The sequence below is a fragment of the Tauraco erythrolophus genome, chromosome 1, assembly GCF_009769465.1.
Source record: "Tauraco erythrolophus isolate bTauEry1 chromosome 1, bTauEry1.pri, whole genome shotgun sequence".
In the NCBI taxonomy this organism is placed as follows: Eukaryota; Metazoa; Chordata; class Aves; order Musophagiformes; family Musophagidae; genus Tauraco; species Tauraco erythrolophus.
Genome location: NC_141465.1, coordinates 64367743 through 64383255, shown reverse-complemented (window position 1 = coordinate 64383255; position 15513 = coordinate 64367743). Strand labels below are relative to the sequence as shown.

The 15513-nt window shown below is 40.4% G+C and overlaps 1 protein-coding gene across 1 annotated transcript in view; it reads right to left on the bottom strand.

Annotated features, from left to right (window-relative positions):
- Positions 1-265: 265 nt before the first annotated feature.
- Positions 266-15513, bottom strand: part of SLC9A2 (solute carrier family 9 member A2) — a 30734-nt gene continuing 15486 nt past the window's right edge. The window contains exons 4-12 of the mRNA XM_086610429.1: positions 13823-14040; positions 12256-12458; positions 9407-9496; positions 8011-8081; positions 6411-6572; positions 5724-5820; positions 4689-4820; positions 2727-2817; positions 266-636 (exon numbers count right to left, since the gene is read on the bottom strand). Of these exons, the coding sequence (XP_086466555.1) occupies positions 266-636; positions 2727-2817; positions 4689-4820; positions 5724-5820; positions 6411-6572; positions 8011-8081; positions 9407-9496; positions 12256-12458; positions 13823-14040 (1435 nt within the window). The remainder of the gene's footprint in view (positions 637-2726; positions 2818-4688; positions 4821-5723; positions 5821-6410; positions 6573-8010; positions 8082-9406; positions 9497-12255; positions 12459-13822; positions 14041-15513) is intronic.

Sequence of the window (15513 nt, the reverse complement as noted above, 5' to 3'; positions counted from 1 at the left end):
CTTAATAGTGGAAATAATATAATTAAAGCATTGCTATAAGTTATTTATAAAAGAGATTACTTTTTTCATGTCTTCAGCTTTACAATTGCTCCAGTATTCCTTTCACTTAGTTAATGGCATTGACTTTACCCAAATGGAAGTGGTTAGATCCACACTGAGGCTTGTGTGTGTTTTTTTTAACGGCTCCCATAGTCCAATTGGATAGTTTAGAATCCTAATTCGATGCACCCACAGTTTATTACCAATAGTTCTCTTTTCACTATGTTCAATACGGCTGGTTCTCAGGCTTAGTTCTCTGCCTTTCCCCTTGCGATGCCTGCCTAACTAACCGTGGGGGTGGCATAGGTCTTGCTGACCCATGGTCTGCAGTCAAATCTTCCCTGCTCAAAGTGCCAAATCTTGGTCTCGTCAGCAGAGGCTGCCTGAATCCAATGGAAGGCTGAGGCAAGGCACCTGGCTCCTGCTGCTCTCCTCGTCCGTCCTGGCTCCCGTCAACTTCGTTCTTCCACTCCACGCTAAACTCAGGCAGTGGCCTCTGCTGTCTCAGTCTCTGGTCTCTCAAGATTTTCCCTGCTCTGGGTCTTAGATTGAGCACTGTGGTAGCGGCATCCATCTCAGAGTCACTGCTGTCACCCACTGTCAATTGAAAACAAAATTAAAATTTAGGTGCAGAATATTCCAGGAATATTTGAATAACAGCACACTGAGCACTACCAGCCAGAGAAGGAAGTTCCCTGTGTTACCTAAACTCGATGCTTTCAGCTTAGACCCAGGAACAGATGCTTAACTCTGCCAGGACAGACGGCAGATGTGACTTACAAATAACGTTCCCTCAAAACCGTGATTTTTAGAAAATCCTCACTCAGCTGCTCCTTAATCACCAAGTGCCCTCCTGTTTGAGTTGACATTTCCCTAGTTCTGCCTCTGGAAACACTTGCCTCTCTCTGAGCTACTTGAGGTCTAGTCCCTACTTATGTCCAAGCAGGATACAAAACAGATTTCTCACCCTCGCATTCCATGAAATCTAATCTGAGAGGCATTTCCAGGACACGACATGTACAGGGGCTCTAGAAACTTATCTTTGGAAAAGGAGTGTCAATACTCCACCGAGCAAAGGATGTCCCTAGATCAATGTACAGATGGGAGGAAACATCCCATCCTTAATGCACTTGAATGTAAGATATCAAAGAAAATCCATAGGGCAAATCTCACAGGTTGCAAGTGCTGCAGACTCCTTCACCCCGTCACAGTAGGGCAGAAAATGGTCAAGGCAAAGCTGGCATAATCATCCAGGGAATACTCTTAAATGATCGCTACCAGGTAAACCAAGCTGGAAACATTCTGGATGTGTACATGTGCATATATTTTCTGCAGAAGATTCTTTTCAGTTGATCTTAAATTCTCTTAAATTTTGATCTTCATCAAAACTTACACACTTTGGTCAGTTGATAATCATTTTAACAATCATTTACGAATGCCTCAAATTTGTTCTTAGACTTAAGTCAGATACAATGTTTTAAATATATCAAAGCAAACAATTGTGTATTGTGCAACTGTCATAAGAACAACTTCCATTAGTAGCCTACATGTTATGTCTTTTAAAAAGGTGAGGAAGGGGTCAACAAAATATATCACCACATAATTGTCCATTCACCCAGATAATTATATATCAAGGAAGGTCTTCATCAGACTGTGTTTGCAGGCTTTTTCCCCCCTAAATATGTCAAATAATATATTTTTTGACAATTGAATAATCTGGAGGCACATTTACTCTTTAATTCTAGGTGACAGTAGGTGACCTCTGCCGACATAACTACAGAATAAAAGGCATGCTACATTCAGGAAAGCAAAGATGTAATTACAAACAAAAACATGGTCCATTGCTAAATTAATTTGCAAGAGTCAGAAAATAATTGGGGTGGGGATCACAATATTTTAGTGATTGTGCAGAGATTTAATCTTCCCAGCAAGAGATCTTGATGGTTGCTGGTCACGAAAGAAAATGCTCCTGCGCATGGTATAAGCATGGTAATGCAACCAGTAATAATGAAAAGTAATAAATAGAATTGGGCAAAGTTTTCACATGAAATGGTTGTCTTCTTCCAGATTTTTTATTTTACTGTTAGAATTCAAGAACTCCAATATGAAACATTTGTGAGCTTACGCAGAAAAAAAATAACTGACGTTTTGGTTGTAAACCACAGCACTTTGAGAAGTTCTTCATGAGAACTATAAACTAGACCTCATGTCCTCATTCTCCTCTCTGGTTTGGTTCTCAGGGCAGTGTCCTCTGCCCTTACCCCAGAGAGAAAAGAAACCAAATAGACTCATAATCCAATAAAGACAAGGAGAAGAAGCCATGGCAGTGTTTCTGGCACAGAAGTGTTTCAGGCTGCTGCCTGCCCACATGAGGAGACGTGCTGGGAATCCTACACCACTACAGCATTTGAACTGAGAAAGGCCCACAAGACTCTGCTTGCTGGGGCAGTTCTCTACACTCTAATATCTGCTTCAGAACCTATTGCTTTTAATACTTTAAGAACCCTGCTAAATATCCAACACTTAGAAATATGCTATGAAGAACAAACCCATGTGAACATAAAGCTTTTAATATTTACTTGAAAATTAATATCCTAATGTCTCTATGTCATCCCTGGAAAAACTTTCCTTCTACATAGGCAAATTGAGTGCAGCACAGTAAGAGACAGCAGAAAATTCTTCATTACCTCTGGAAGATGTTTTATTTCTCACTCGTAGTTTCTCTGGGAGTTTAGTGTTTTTAGGAAGTGAAAGGAATCTTTTTGTATTTGCAGCAGCCTGTGCGAAGAAATGTAAGACATGTTAAGTTACTGCAGACCGAAGTACCTGCATAATGTATGTTAAGATACACGACTGCGGCTTGAATGGGTTTATGTAGCTAAAGGCCTGGAGAGTAGTTTGGGATTAGCTAATATGTGATCTTTTACTGCACAGTCAAGTTAATGCTGATTGCTGGTTGAGGTCTGTACTAACTAAGGTAAAGACTGAGCAATCTCACACAGCTTAACCAAAGCAAAGCCTAGTGATATGCCCTCTGAGATCAAAGTCAATAAATGTATGCTCTCTAACCTCAACCTTACCTGTACAGGTTTTCCTAGAGAAGGCAAATGCTGCAAGCATGGCATCACTTCATCTAAATCCAGTTTGCAGCCTTTTTTAGTCAGCTGCAAAAATTAGGTTGCATCTGAAGCTTGGGCACTAGAACTAATCTGTATTCTGATCCTGCAAGCGCTTTATGCATATAAATGACTTTATACAGTTGACTAGTCACGCTGAAGTTGATGGGGAAATTAGGCACCAGCGTGATCGTTTACCAGTTCAGGGCATAAAATCTTCGTTTTCCCAAGACTAAGCTCTAAAGGCCCTGGGTGTAGAGCACACCTCATACTTCCTGGAACATGAGAAATACTTTCCAGGCCAGGTTGCTTTTTTTAAAATTCAAAACTTTCTCAAGGGCATCCTTTCTTACATTTGTTACAAAGATCTTACAGAACCTTTAGAATCTACCAGCTCTCCCCTGCTTGTACTATTCACTGGTGCACACTCAAAGGAAACCTGAAAGGAAAATCTATTTTCCATGAGACATTTTTCCCCTTTGGATATTGCTGGGCTGCTCAGGACCACTATGCTTCCTTGTGTGGTAGATTCACCCAAAGATAATTATTTTTTAAATTACAGCTTGTGCATTTTAAAAAGCTGTCAGACACCCTCTTTCTCTCCCTGCCCCCAAAATGTCTCAGTCCTGTTGAGTCTCTTCATTATTCCACCTACTAAATAATTTACTTGTATGACAAAGACAACATCTGTAACTGTGGCTGAGAGAGGAAAAATCACTCAGGAACAGACTTCACAATTAATGCCACGGTAGCCATGGTAATGATCACAAATGAGATATAGCACTTATTGGAGACATCATTCCAGCCTCAGCTGCTGAAGGACAACCATATCAATGAAGGCAGCAGTCACTAAGTATTCCTGTAATATGAAAATATATATTTATAGGATGGGTAATTTCCCCAATACCTAAAATGTGAAGATGATTCGGAATCAGCATGCTTTGTTCAAATATGGTCTAAAGTTCACAATGAAGGTATTGCAAGATTGCCTCAGAGAGCCAGATGTCATCATCATGCCACGTCATTTCTTGTAGGCACAGGTTTTTCCTATTCTGTGTCAAAACCTGAACTCTTGAATACTAAAGAGCTCACAACATTTTTCAAATGAAGAGCTCACCCTGAGTGACTCGATCAAAAGTTCTCCTCTTTCTCATATTTTGGAGTACACTGTAAGTAGTCTGTCTGTCTCAAAGTAATTTTTGACCTCAGTCACCCACACTTCATCAAAATACAGATAGAATACTGACCATCTCTTAGAAGTACACTGTGTACGGAGCCTGTTCAGCTCCTCTGAGATAAAATTGTGGCAGCAGATCCCACTCCTATATCATACTCTACAAGACTGAAGTTTGCTGAAGGGGTCAACACAAATTAAGGGGTCCATGTGCACAATTCAAGGTATAAGTGTGACATTTGATGTGCAATTGTCTTCCAAATTCAGGATTATTTTTTTTTTCTGCTTTTCAGAAGATTTTTTTCTGCATATTTAGCTAAAAAAACCTGTTTTCTGTAAAACAACTAAAATGCAAGTACCGGTCTTTCTCTTGACAGGCTGTTAGTTTTCCTCAGGCTCTCCCTAAGGCTGTGCCGGCGACGGATCAGAATTTCTTTGGCTTGCTTTTCGTTTGCGTCTGCAGCCAGGCTATGTCGGTTATATGACATGGTCTGAAATATGCAATGGTTAGATTCTGAATAACACAACATCAAATCTGTTGCACTATATACACGGTGCAAACCAGCCTTTTTTACTTTAATGTTTTAATAAGCATCATAAATCCTTGTGAATAAAACCATATTGCAAATGATTAAGAACAAGGACAGTAATTATACCAGCATTTTTTTAGTCATCAGCTTCACAAGCACCTGCTTTTTTTTTTTTTTTAATCCTGCTGATATTTATAATGAAAGAGAAATTGGAAAAAGCTGGCTTAGTACAGTGTTTACCCCCACGTTGTACTAACTCAGTCAATATGTCAATAGAGGATGCACGTTTGAAAGTGATAAGCTGCATTACCTAGGGGAAAGTCATTTTACCTCCAGCAAGCTGAAGCTTGCTCGACTTTTGAATGTTTTCCAAGGGCTCAGACATTCAAACTACTTAGCCACAGGAGACTAAATGTGAAACATCCTTTTGCTTTTATTTCACTGTTTTTCCAGCTCATCACCTCTGCTTTTAATACAAACAACTTCACAACTGGAGGCAAATGAGAAATCTAATCCCATATCATGAAGTGACCAAAATACTGACATGTGCGACAATGTTGGGTTGAATTTGCACCTATGATCCTTTTCAAGTAATGCAAGTATATTGCAGATAATAACAAAACAAAAACATTAATCTTTATCCATAATATAAGATCAAGTAAGCTGTTTACATAAAGGAATATGACTATGTTGTTGTACATGTGATAGGAAATGGATTCATAGGCAATTTAAGTAAATAACAGCATTAATTATTATTATGCTATGGTACAGTAGATACTGCAGTAGCCCAAAGATATGTTAGGAAGGTAATCAGTATATTCAAAGAGCAGTAGGATATTTAAGTAAGCAAAACTCCATCCTTACTCGATGTCGTATTTGGTAGAGATTCTTTGTTAGTATTTCTCGCATGTTTTCCATTTCAGTGGGAGAAAGTGGCTTTATTTTTCCTTCATGGTATTCACTGTGGGGGAATAAAAAAAAACAAAAATAGAGGACAGAGAGAGAGAGGAAGAATGTTTTTATTTTTATGATTGGGAATTACATTTGAACTATTTCCTTCCTTAGATTTGGAAACAACATTTCAAAACAACCAAGGAACAGGTGAAAATATAACACGTAGGAATGAAACCTTGATCTTATTTGAGTCAGTGGTAAGGCTCCAAACTCAGTCTCCAAAATTCGATATATATTACATTAAATTGTAAATTCGATTAAGATACTTTTCAAAATGCCCCTCAGGCTTCCCCTGTAGCTATTCATAGCAGATGTGCAGGCACTGGTTCAAATCCAGCTCCACTCTACATGGCAAATCAAGTTCCCATGAGCAGCTGCCCATGTAATACTACAAGCTCTGGAGAAGCACAGCTCACCTAGTGCTTTGTGTGTGAGCTGCAAGCGAAGTGCTCTCGTTTCATATCCGCTTACTGTTCAGGTGACACTTGGACACAAAATGTCCTAAGTCAAAGTGATTATCCTGCCTACAGACTGGGCTGTGAAATAAACTATGCGACCCAGCTGAAGTGCTTGGCCACGCTGGCATCGCTTGCTTACCTGAGAGACACCGACGACGGGACCTTGCTTATCATTCCGCTCTCTGCCATCTCAATGGCATGTTTGATTTCCAGCTTCTTGTATAAAGAAACAATGCTGGATTTGGGCTGGTTTTCCCGGATTAAAAGTCTTCGCAAGTATTTATTGTCGAACTTTTTAAACCTGTACGCGAGGCAAACCAACCCAACCAGTTAATTTTTACTGTGCATAGTTAAGGAAAGCCAATATGCTGTAGCTAATGCAATTGTGAAGTTTATTCCCTGGGAATGTGTCTGTTCGTATTAACAACCTACTGCTGAGTAACATAAAAGGTCAAGTTCATCTTTGCTTCAGATAGATAGTCTTAACGTGTATTTTGGTTAATACATTAATAGACAGTCTCCCTAGCAGCAACTTTTAACTTTTAGGTATTCTGTGTTATTAGACAATATTATTTTTAATTCTCCATTTTCATAGAGACAAAGAGAACATTAAATATTTACTGTAATAACAAATAAAAGGTCTAAATTTGCACCGACTGCTTTTCCTTTGAAATTTTAGCCTGCTCTTGTAAAACTTTGGAAATCCTCCCTCCCTCTAAAGCAACTGGATGCTTAGTGAAAAGATATTGATTACAGCTGGGATGATTTTGTTTGTCAGAAAATATTTTGCCATCTGGCCATTCCAAAATTATTCTTGAATTTGGGTCAAAAATGTTTCTGAAGGTCATGAAAAGGTAGGACTCTCCTTTTCACCATAATCTGTTAATTAAAGATCTCACACAGACTGCAGGAGAACCAGGCTGAGTAAAGGAAAGTTGTACCCATGCCATACATCTGTCAGGAACATGTCCTCACTGTCATGCCCTCAAGTCATTTGGAGAGGGCTCTTCTCTGCCTTTCCTGCTGGTGCTTTCCTCTTTGTAGAAAACACTTAAATTCTTGTTGGAGCAGTGACTAGAAGGTGAGTGAGCAATGCCCACACTTTGGGTCTAAAGGATTCGGGTGTAAAAGAGTGTGTTTCTGAGAAAAGAGAGTTAGATCCAAACCAACGTTCAGCAGCTAAAATGAAAACATTAATTATTCGGGTATTGTCAGCAGTCATCTTCTTAACTGACACTAATGCCATCGAGAACTGCGGAGCTGCCTGCCATTAGGCACCTCATGCCAGCTAGTGCCTTGATCTTTCTAAAGAAAGTCCCAAAGCTTTTGTATGTTTTCCATCAAATAGGGAACTAACCCCTCACTTAACACCACAGAGACGTACAATTTGCAGGAGGAAAGCCGGTTGGGATGAAAGGCTCAGCAGACATACAGGAAATGCTCTGAAGCAGTCAGAAATAGGGAGATGACATGCACTCTCAGAAGGTACCATCCTTTACCCTGGGATCAGAGGGCTGCCTTTCTTCCCAGCTGGAGATTTTGTTCTACTTGCTTGTGGTTTAGTAAAAAGACATTGTTTTGCTGCTTTTCCTTTGTAACCCACATGTTCTAAAAACAACCATCCGCTTTCAAGAATAAAAGGCTGAAATTGAAATCTGATGCCCAACAGGCTTCATTTGTTGCTGCTGAGCCAGTTCAGCCTCTCCAGCGTAACAAAGAGTTTTAAATGCCATTCTTACTTATCTCTCCAAAAGTTGTGACCCCAGTGTCCACACACATCTTCAATTCCAGTCTTCACGTGGTCAAAGAACTAAAGGGGAAATGTTGGTTCATTACATAAACTTACAGACATCACTTGGCTTGCCGTTAGATATTATTTGTTTGTAACTTTAAACCAGAAAAGTCTAGTCAGAATTCAAGACTATGCTTCAGTTTAACTGAATGCATTCTAACCAAACTCAGAGCAAGCTTATGTTTTGTTCCTCTGGAGCTTCCTCATCTCACTGCCTCAAAAGTACAGAAGTTAGTTGCTAATTTCCACGGTGTCAGTCTTGCTCAGCTCCTGCCTGAATCTGCAGGTAACTTGTTTTCCCCATATTTTCAATTCTTTTAAGTTCCCTAACTACTCAGGGCTATGCCTGGAACTTCTCCAGGGACATCCCCAGGCCTGACAGTGAACCAGGTATGACTTCATGAGGGACATAGACTGAGCAGGCAGCAGCTCCCTGTGTCAGCACTGGCCCCTTGGGATGCACAGGACAGAAGTGAGATACCCAGCACCAAGCCCTGTGCGTCTATTTTAGGGGACTTGGTCTAGCCTGACCTCAAAGCACCCTGATCACCTAATATTAGAAACACACTCTTTCTCAATTTATTACGAATTACGAAAGAGTGAATCAGTTCAGCCAGGATCTCACTTTATTCCCAGAGGCAGCTCGTTTGCTCTTAATTCAAGTACCATAGTAGGGCTCTCTCAAATTCAGGGGGAAATCCTGGTAGATATGTGCAAAGGATAAACTCTAAAAGGATGGACTTCTAGATGCCTAGATTGACTTCTTTCCTGAACGTGGCCCTTATTATTCCTTATTTATGGAATTTCAAAGCACCTGTCACAGGTATGCTGCACGGAGAAATACATTCAAGATTATGCATGGCTAATAAAACTGCAATAATTGGAGACATACACATACCAAATACAAATGCATAAAGAGGATGATGATGTGAGAGTTAAGTAAGTTTAAGAGCGTGTTTAGGAGTTTTCATTTGTTTAACTAGACTAACTCAAATGCAATGCAATGCAACTAAATTGCCAAAGCTTTCCTAATGTAGGCAAGTTCTAAAATAACACGTCTCATATGTGAAACAAACTACAGAATGTTAATTTAACTCAAGAGGTGAATAATTAAGAAAGTGAAGATTCCAAAATAATGACATGTAATAATGCTAATTTTGATAATTGCCAAAGTTTAAACATAAGCTTTACAGTTATAACTGCTTATAATAGCTATCAAAAAGAAATCTAAAAAAGCATGTGTGTCTCTGTAATACTGTATGTTGAATCCTTGTCATACTGAAAGCCACTAGGAATTTCATCTGTATGAGGGTTTCATCTATGACACTGAAGCTGCAACATACCCTGTTATAAATTTCTTCACTGACAGCAGGTTGCTTTTTGTTTGACCTTTTGACATCAAGAAACTCCACCAGTGGGCGAATTGTTATTCCCTGTGAAGAAAAGAAAAAAAGCAAATAGTTCTGGGTTATTTTTTCCATAAACGTAAAGAGAAAACAAAGCCTTTTGGTCTTTTCTATCTCTGGCAGAGCATTGAGAAAGGCTGTGGATACCTTTTTAGCTCTGGACACCCTTTCTCCTTTCTAAGCCCAAAATCCAGCCTGACACAATAATTGTAACAGTGAGTTCACTCTTGTGATTAGCAGGTGTTGCACTTAGCTCTGAAGTCCTTGTCAGCATCCAGACTCCAGTAAGGCAGCAGAAGGAAGGAAAGGGCTCTCTAGAGCTAAGAGGTCCATAAGGGGCAACCTGACAAATCCCATCAGGAAAACATCGATTACCTCATCCATAGTATTTTTAAACTTTTTTTTTTTCAGTTCTGTTATGTATTAGAAAAACCCTTGCTTGTTTTCTGAATTAATAAACAGATCCCCTATCATTCCAAAGCAAACATATGAAGTCCTCTTTTTTAGTGAATACTTTCAAAACAGGTACTCAAAGCTGTGTCAACAGTAGCACTAAAATTGCTAACCAAGACCCGTGACACTAAGACTTCTAGTAGACTATTCTCAGAGAAAGAACAAAAGGTTTTGACTACCCCAGAACAATACAATGGTTTCGAACAATTATTTGTGGAAGAATGGACATAATTTGTTTATTTGTATAGGCGCACTGGCACAGGGGATAGGAATGAATCTCCCTACTATCCTGGACAACCAGGTCACATAATTCTTTCTGTAAATGAGTCAAGCTTTATCTTAAAAGTAGTTAGGTTTCTTTGCCCCATTGCTCATACTGGAACACTCATCCTGAACCTCATTGTTCTGATAATTAGAAAGCTGCTTCTTAATTGCATCATGGTCTCTTTGTACCACTTTGTTCTTGTGCCAACTTTTGTCTTTTTAGTTTAAACGGTGTTCTTCCTTCTCTGGTGTTCACTCCCTGATATAAACAGTAATTACATTCCCTCTTCTCCTTCATTCTGCTAAAGCCAAGGCAACTTGGTCTCCTTTCACACAACAGACTTACCACTCCCATGATCACTCTAGAACATGACATTATTCTGTGATGGAAATACCTGTCTCAGTATATCTTAAGATCAGATTTGCCTTTCTTCTGTCTCCATGGCACTGATGACTTAAACTTCATCCTGTTATCAACTGGTACATCTGTATCTTTTTCCCTTTCTACTTTTTTCCAAACAAAAGGTTCCCATTTCATAAAGGAAGTCCTAGCAAGAACACATTTGCACTTATTACTGTTAAATTTAATTCTGTTTATATCATACTGGCCCTCAGTTATTCTCTTCTTTCTACATGATACCCTATCTTGCTGTCACCCTGAGAACACTTTCCAAAGCCTGTCATGAAGAAACATCAGCAACAAAAAACTCCTACATTTATGTGCCATGATCAATAATGAGAATACTAAACAAAACCATCCTTGAGGAATTCCATTAATATCTCATCAGCCTATTATCTGACCACGGTGGTCAACTGCTGGAGCAGGTGCCCAGACAGGCTGGGGAATCTCCACCCATGGAGATACTAAGAACTCAACTTGACATGGCCCGGAGCAGCATCATCTAGCTTTGAAGGTGGCCCTGCTTTGGGCACAGGGTTGGACTAGGGATACCCAGAGGTCCTTTCTGACCCAAAGGACCATATGCTTCTATTTCACTTTACAGGAGAAACAGTCAGCTCCTTCCTCATTCACTTCACAATCATCCTAATGCCAATCTAAACCTCAGTTTAATGAGCAGTTAAGCTAACAATCTCCTGTGTATCTCACTGCACAAAGATTTTACAATAGCCCAGTAAGATGAGATTACTCTAGAAAACTGCTTTATCAAAGAATGATACCAGGTTTCCCTTCAGTAAATATGTTGCATTTCATAACATATTTCATTTATGTCCACATTTTAAATTCTGTCCTTCAAAACCAGTTTTCACAGTTTACACACTAAGGTCAACTAACTGACCTCCAGTTGCTTCAGTCACCTTTTCCCCTTTTCCAAGCACTAGCACAGACACTTGCTACTTCCCGTGATACCTTCCTCCATGTAAAAGGCAGGTTAAAAAAATACATTTTTCCCATAGACCTGAAATTCCATGTAGTAGCACCTCACATCTCTCCCACTGTTCTGGATAATGACTCCCACGTGTTTATTTGAGAGGCTTAACCTCCCCTAAATTTCGCTGGTTTTGTTTACTTCCCTCTCCTCATTCCTCTTGGTCACTCTGACCAGGCCTCCATGGCCAGGTTGACACCAGAGACAAGTTCTTCACATTCTTCCGCACATCGAGACCTTTTGGATGGATGTCCAGCTGGTTTGCAGTATCACTGCCCAACACTCCGACTCAAACACTGCAGCCCACCTCCCAGTCCCTTCAGTGTCTCCCAACCCTTGCTTGCGGTGCACCACATCCAACACCAAACTCCTGCATAAATGCACGACTTTATTGTAACAAGGAATTAGTGCTGGGGCTGTACCCAGATTATCTCTTACCTCTCCTCCAACCTCACTAGGTCTTAAATGCTTAATACTACTTATATGTTAGCATAAGTACTTAATATCTGGCATAGTTTTGATACCTGTCTGCGGACTGCATAGCATATTTTTTAAAACCATGACCGTGGAGAGTATCTTCAAGTATGTTCCTTCTAGTAAGTCAGGACATGTGTTTTCCTACCTACTGCTTTTTTACAACCTGCCTGAGAAAGAAAAAGTCCAAAAGACGAAAGACATTACCTGAATGAAAACGGTAAAGAATATGACCACGATAACAGCAGTGATGAACAATTTCTTCCTGGGGAACACAGCAGAAGGAAGCAGAAATACAAGTGAAAAACAAATAGCTCCTCGGAGGCCTCCATAGGCGATAATAAATTGGTCCTTAAATGTGAGAGGAATTGTCCGGAACACATTAATGATCTGAGTCAGAACAAAAACACCTAAAGTAAAAAAAAAAAAAACAAACAGAAATACAGGGAAGAGAAAAAAAAAAGAGAAATTAAAATTTAAAATTACACAGAAATCCCCTAAAATGCTAATATTTGTTTTAAAACACTTTAATTTGCTTCTTACCTATATATTATCGAAGAAGTGAAATGTTACTCAGCAGCTTGAAAACATCATAGAAGAAAAACTTAAAATGCCTAAGGAGCATCATCTTAAACATATTTAGTGAGCTAAACACCTCAGGTCAGCTGGATTTAGAGCCCAAAGTACTTCATTGATCTCCACAAGACAGCTATCTGCTAGACTGCACCTCTAGAACAGCAATAACTCTCTGTGTCAGGATAGACCAAGACTCTGAATTTTTTTTTTTAATAGGATTTGAGGTGGTTTTGAGCACTCGGACTTGTCAGCTCCATCAATCTGTGGTTTGCAGCCTGCAAACTCTTGTTCACTCACTTCATTTTACTTGCACAGACAGGAAGGATGCAGGATTGGGGGTGGAGCGAGATGTCAGTGCGTGTTGGTGTTCTGAAGGCCAAGGCTCCAGAGATGTGGCAAACTGGAGTAAAGGCATAAAGGCAGGTGAAGGGGGCGAGCATGGGGCCAGGAGCTGGGGGACAGTCAGGCTGCTTGGCTGTTTTTCAGCATAAGGTATTAATTGTAGGGTTGCAGGTGCAGGGGAGAAAATAGTCCAGACTTCTGCACTGGGGGAGACTTGAGAGCTGCAAGTAGGGGTGCAGAGGGAGACCAAGGCATGAGCCACCTTTACACACGGAGGGACTGAATCATTACAGACGAAACAGGGGTGACGGGCAGGCTTAAGTCTTATAAGCCTGAGCTGCACCTAAGTCTAGAGGTAAAAGAAAAAGGTACTGCAAAATCCAGAGGGGTCAAACAGTTTCTTACCAGATTTCTTTCTTCACAACATATAACTGAACAATACTTGAAGTACAGCATTTCTTGTTTTGATGCTATTTATGCCAATAACTGGGAAAATCACAAAGCTAGTAAACATAAATAAATTTAAAAAAACACAACTTCTTTTTATGTTGCAGAACTGCTATTCTTTTATGCAAAATGTGTTATTTGTAAATAAATGTTGACTTACATACATGTACTCTGATTAACAAGCAGACTGCCTCTGACTTTAAATGGGCAGAATCAGGACCAAACTGATTTTTGGGTTCCATTTCGGGAGAAGGTGGAAGCAGACCCTGAGATCTAGGACATGTTACAAATAAGAAGACCGTTCTACAAGCTGAGGGGACTCTGTCTAAATTTTGGCATTTTCTACTTGAGAAGAGTTAAAAAGTTTCATTTCCAAAGAATACTGACCCATAGTCTGAGACTTGCTTACCCAGTGCCCTCCAGATTAAACAGAAAAGGAGGGTGAAGCTAACGAAGGCCCAGTTCCATTCATGGTTCTTCCCAACTGTAGACACTCCCATGAAGATGAAAATTAAGGTCTCACTGACACTGCTCAACATCTTCATGAAGTACTTTATTGTTGTGTAGGATTTTTGGGAAACATTTTCCTCTACGTATTTATTCATGGTCATGGCACATGCTGTAATCCTGAAAGGCAAACATTATCCTGTATTTCGTTGGCTTGATTCTTTTTTCCAGCCTCTCTTATTTCTACAGCATACTATTCTCTTTTCCATAGTCCTCTTTAAAATACAAAGCTGAATTTAATCCATAAACAATCTCTAATTTATAGACTTGGTGAACCTACAGTTTTGAGTACGATATTTTTTTACCACAGTGAGTTTTCTGAGAAGACATCAGCATATGGAGAGTTTTGTAACATGCTAAATCCACGTGATCTGTGCAGGGCTCACCCAAACTCTAAGTTTTGAAAGAGGCAGAGCTGAGGAGATACAGAGGCAGATCTGGGAAACAGGCATTGCTGCTTCTATTGCTGCTGACATCAGACAAGATGGCAACTGCATGTCCTGGAGCAAGGCTTCCCTCCCATCCCACCAGCAGCTGTTCCACCAAATCATTCCCCTCCTCAATGGCAGTGACAGTAGCCAGCTCCTTTTTCCAGGCAAAGTAAGCAACAAGGCTACAGACAATGTCATCCTCCACCACTCAAGGCCACTGCTTGCTTTGCCCATGCATAGGGCTAAATAGGAGAAAAACCCTCCCAGAAATCACACTGGTGCTGTTGCACATTGAAAGCACCGACAAATGAATGAAATGGGCATCTCGGCTGATACATGAGAGAACAGACAGGGCTTAAGGTAAGTATGCCTACGTGTGCGTGCTCTGAGCCTGTGTTAGTGAAGAGCATTTCTTTATCAACAGGAAGAGCAAAGAATGACACTACTGGCTGGTTTGGGCTGGAAGGGACCTTAAATATTATCTAGTTCCAAACTCCCTGCCAAGGACAGAGACACCTTCCACTAGATCAGGTTTCTCAAAGCCTCATCCAACCTGGCCTTGAGCACTTCGAGGGATGGAGCATCTGCAACTTCTCTGGGCAACCTGTTCCAGTGTTTCACCACTCTCATTGTAAAAAATTTCTTCCACCGATCTAATCTAAATCTGCCCTCTTTAGTTTAAAGCCATTGCCCCTTATCCTATCACCTATTGCTCTTGTAAAAAGTTCTGGTGACCAAGCTCAAAAGTGTACTTAAAAAAGAGTATCAAATCTATGTAACACTTTCACCCTCCAGAAATCTCATATTCAGTGGCAAACCAGCTCTTCACAACCCACAGGCTGCACCGACAGACCTACAAATATCTCAGGTTATGTCACGGGTGGTGACAGCTCTCCTGTGTGTGCGCAGCTTATGTCCACAAGCATAACAAGTCCGATGCATCCCGGCTACTTCCAGCCGACTGCACACACAGTGGAGCTGGCAAGTGCAGGGGCAGTAAATGCAATACAGCAAGAACACGGTGGGCAGGCTGCAAAACAGCCATTGCCAGACCCGTGGTCGTTTCAGGGTCTCAAAGCTGCAGCTCACTGCCCGAAGCATTAGGGCTGTCAGGTCTGCATCAAAGACACAACAAAATGCTCAGTACTGTTTATTACCCTCT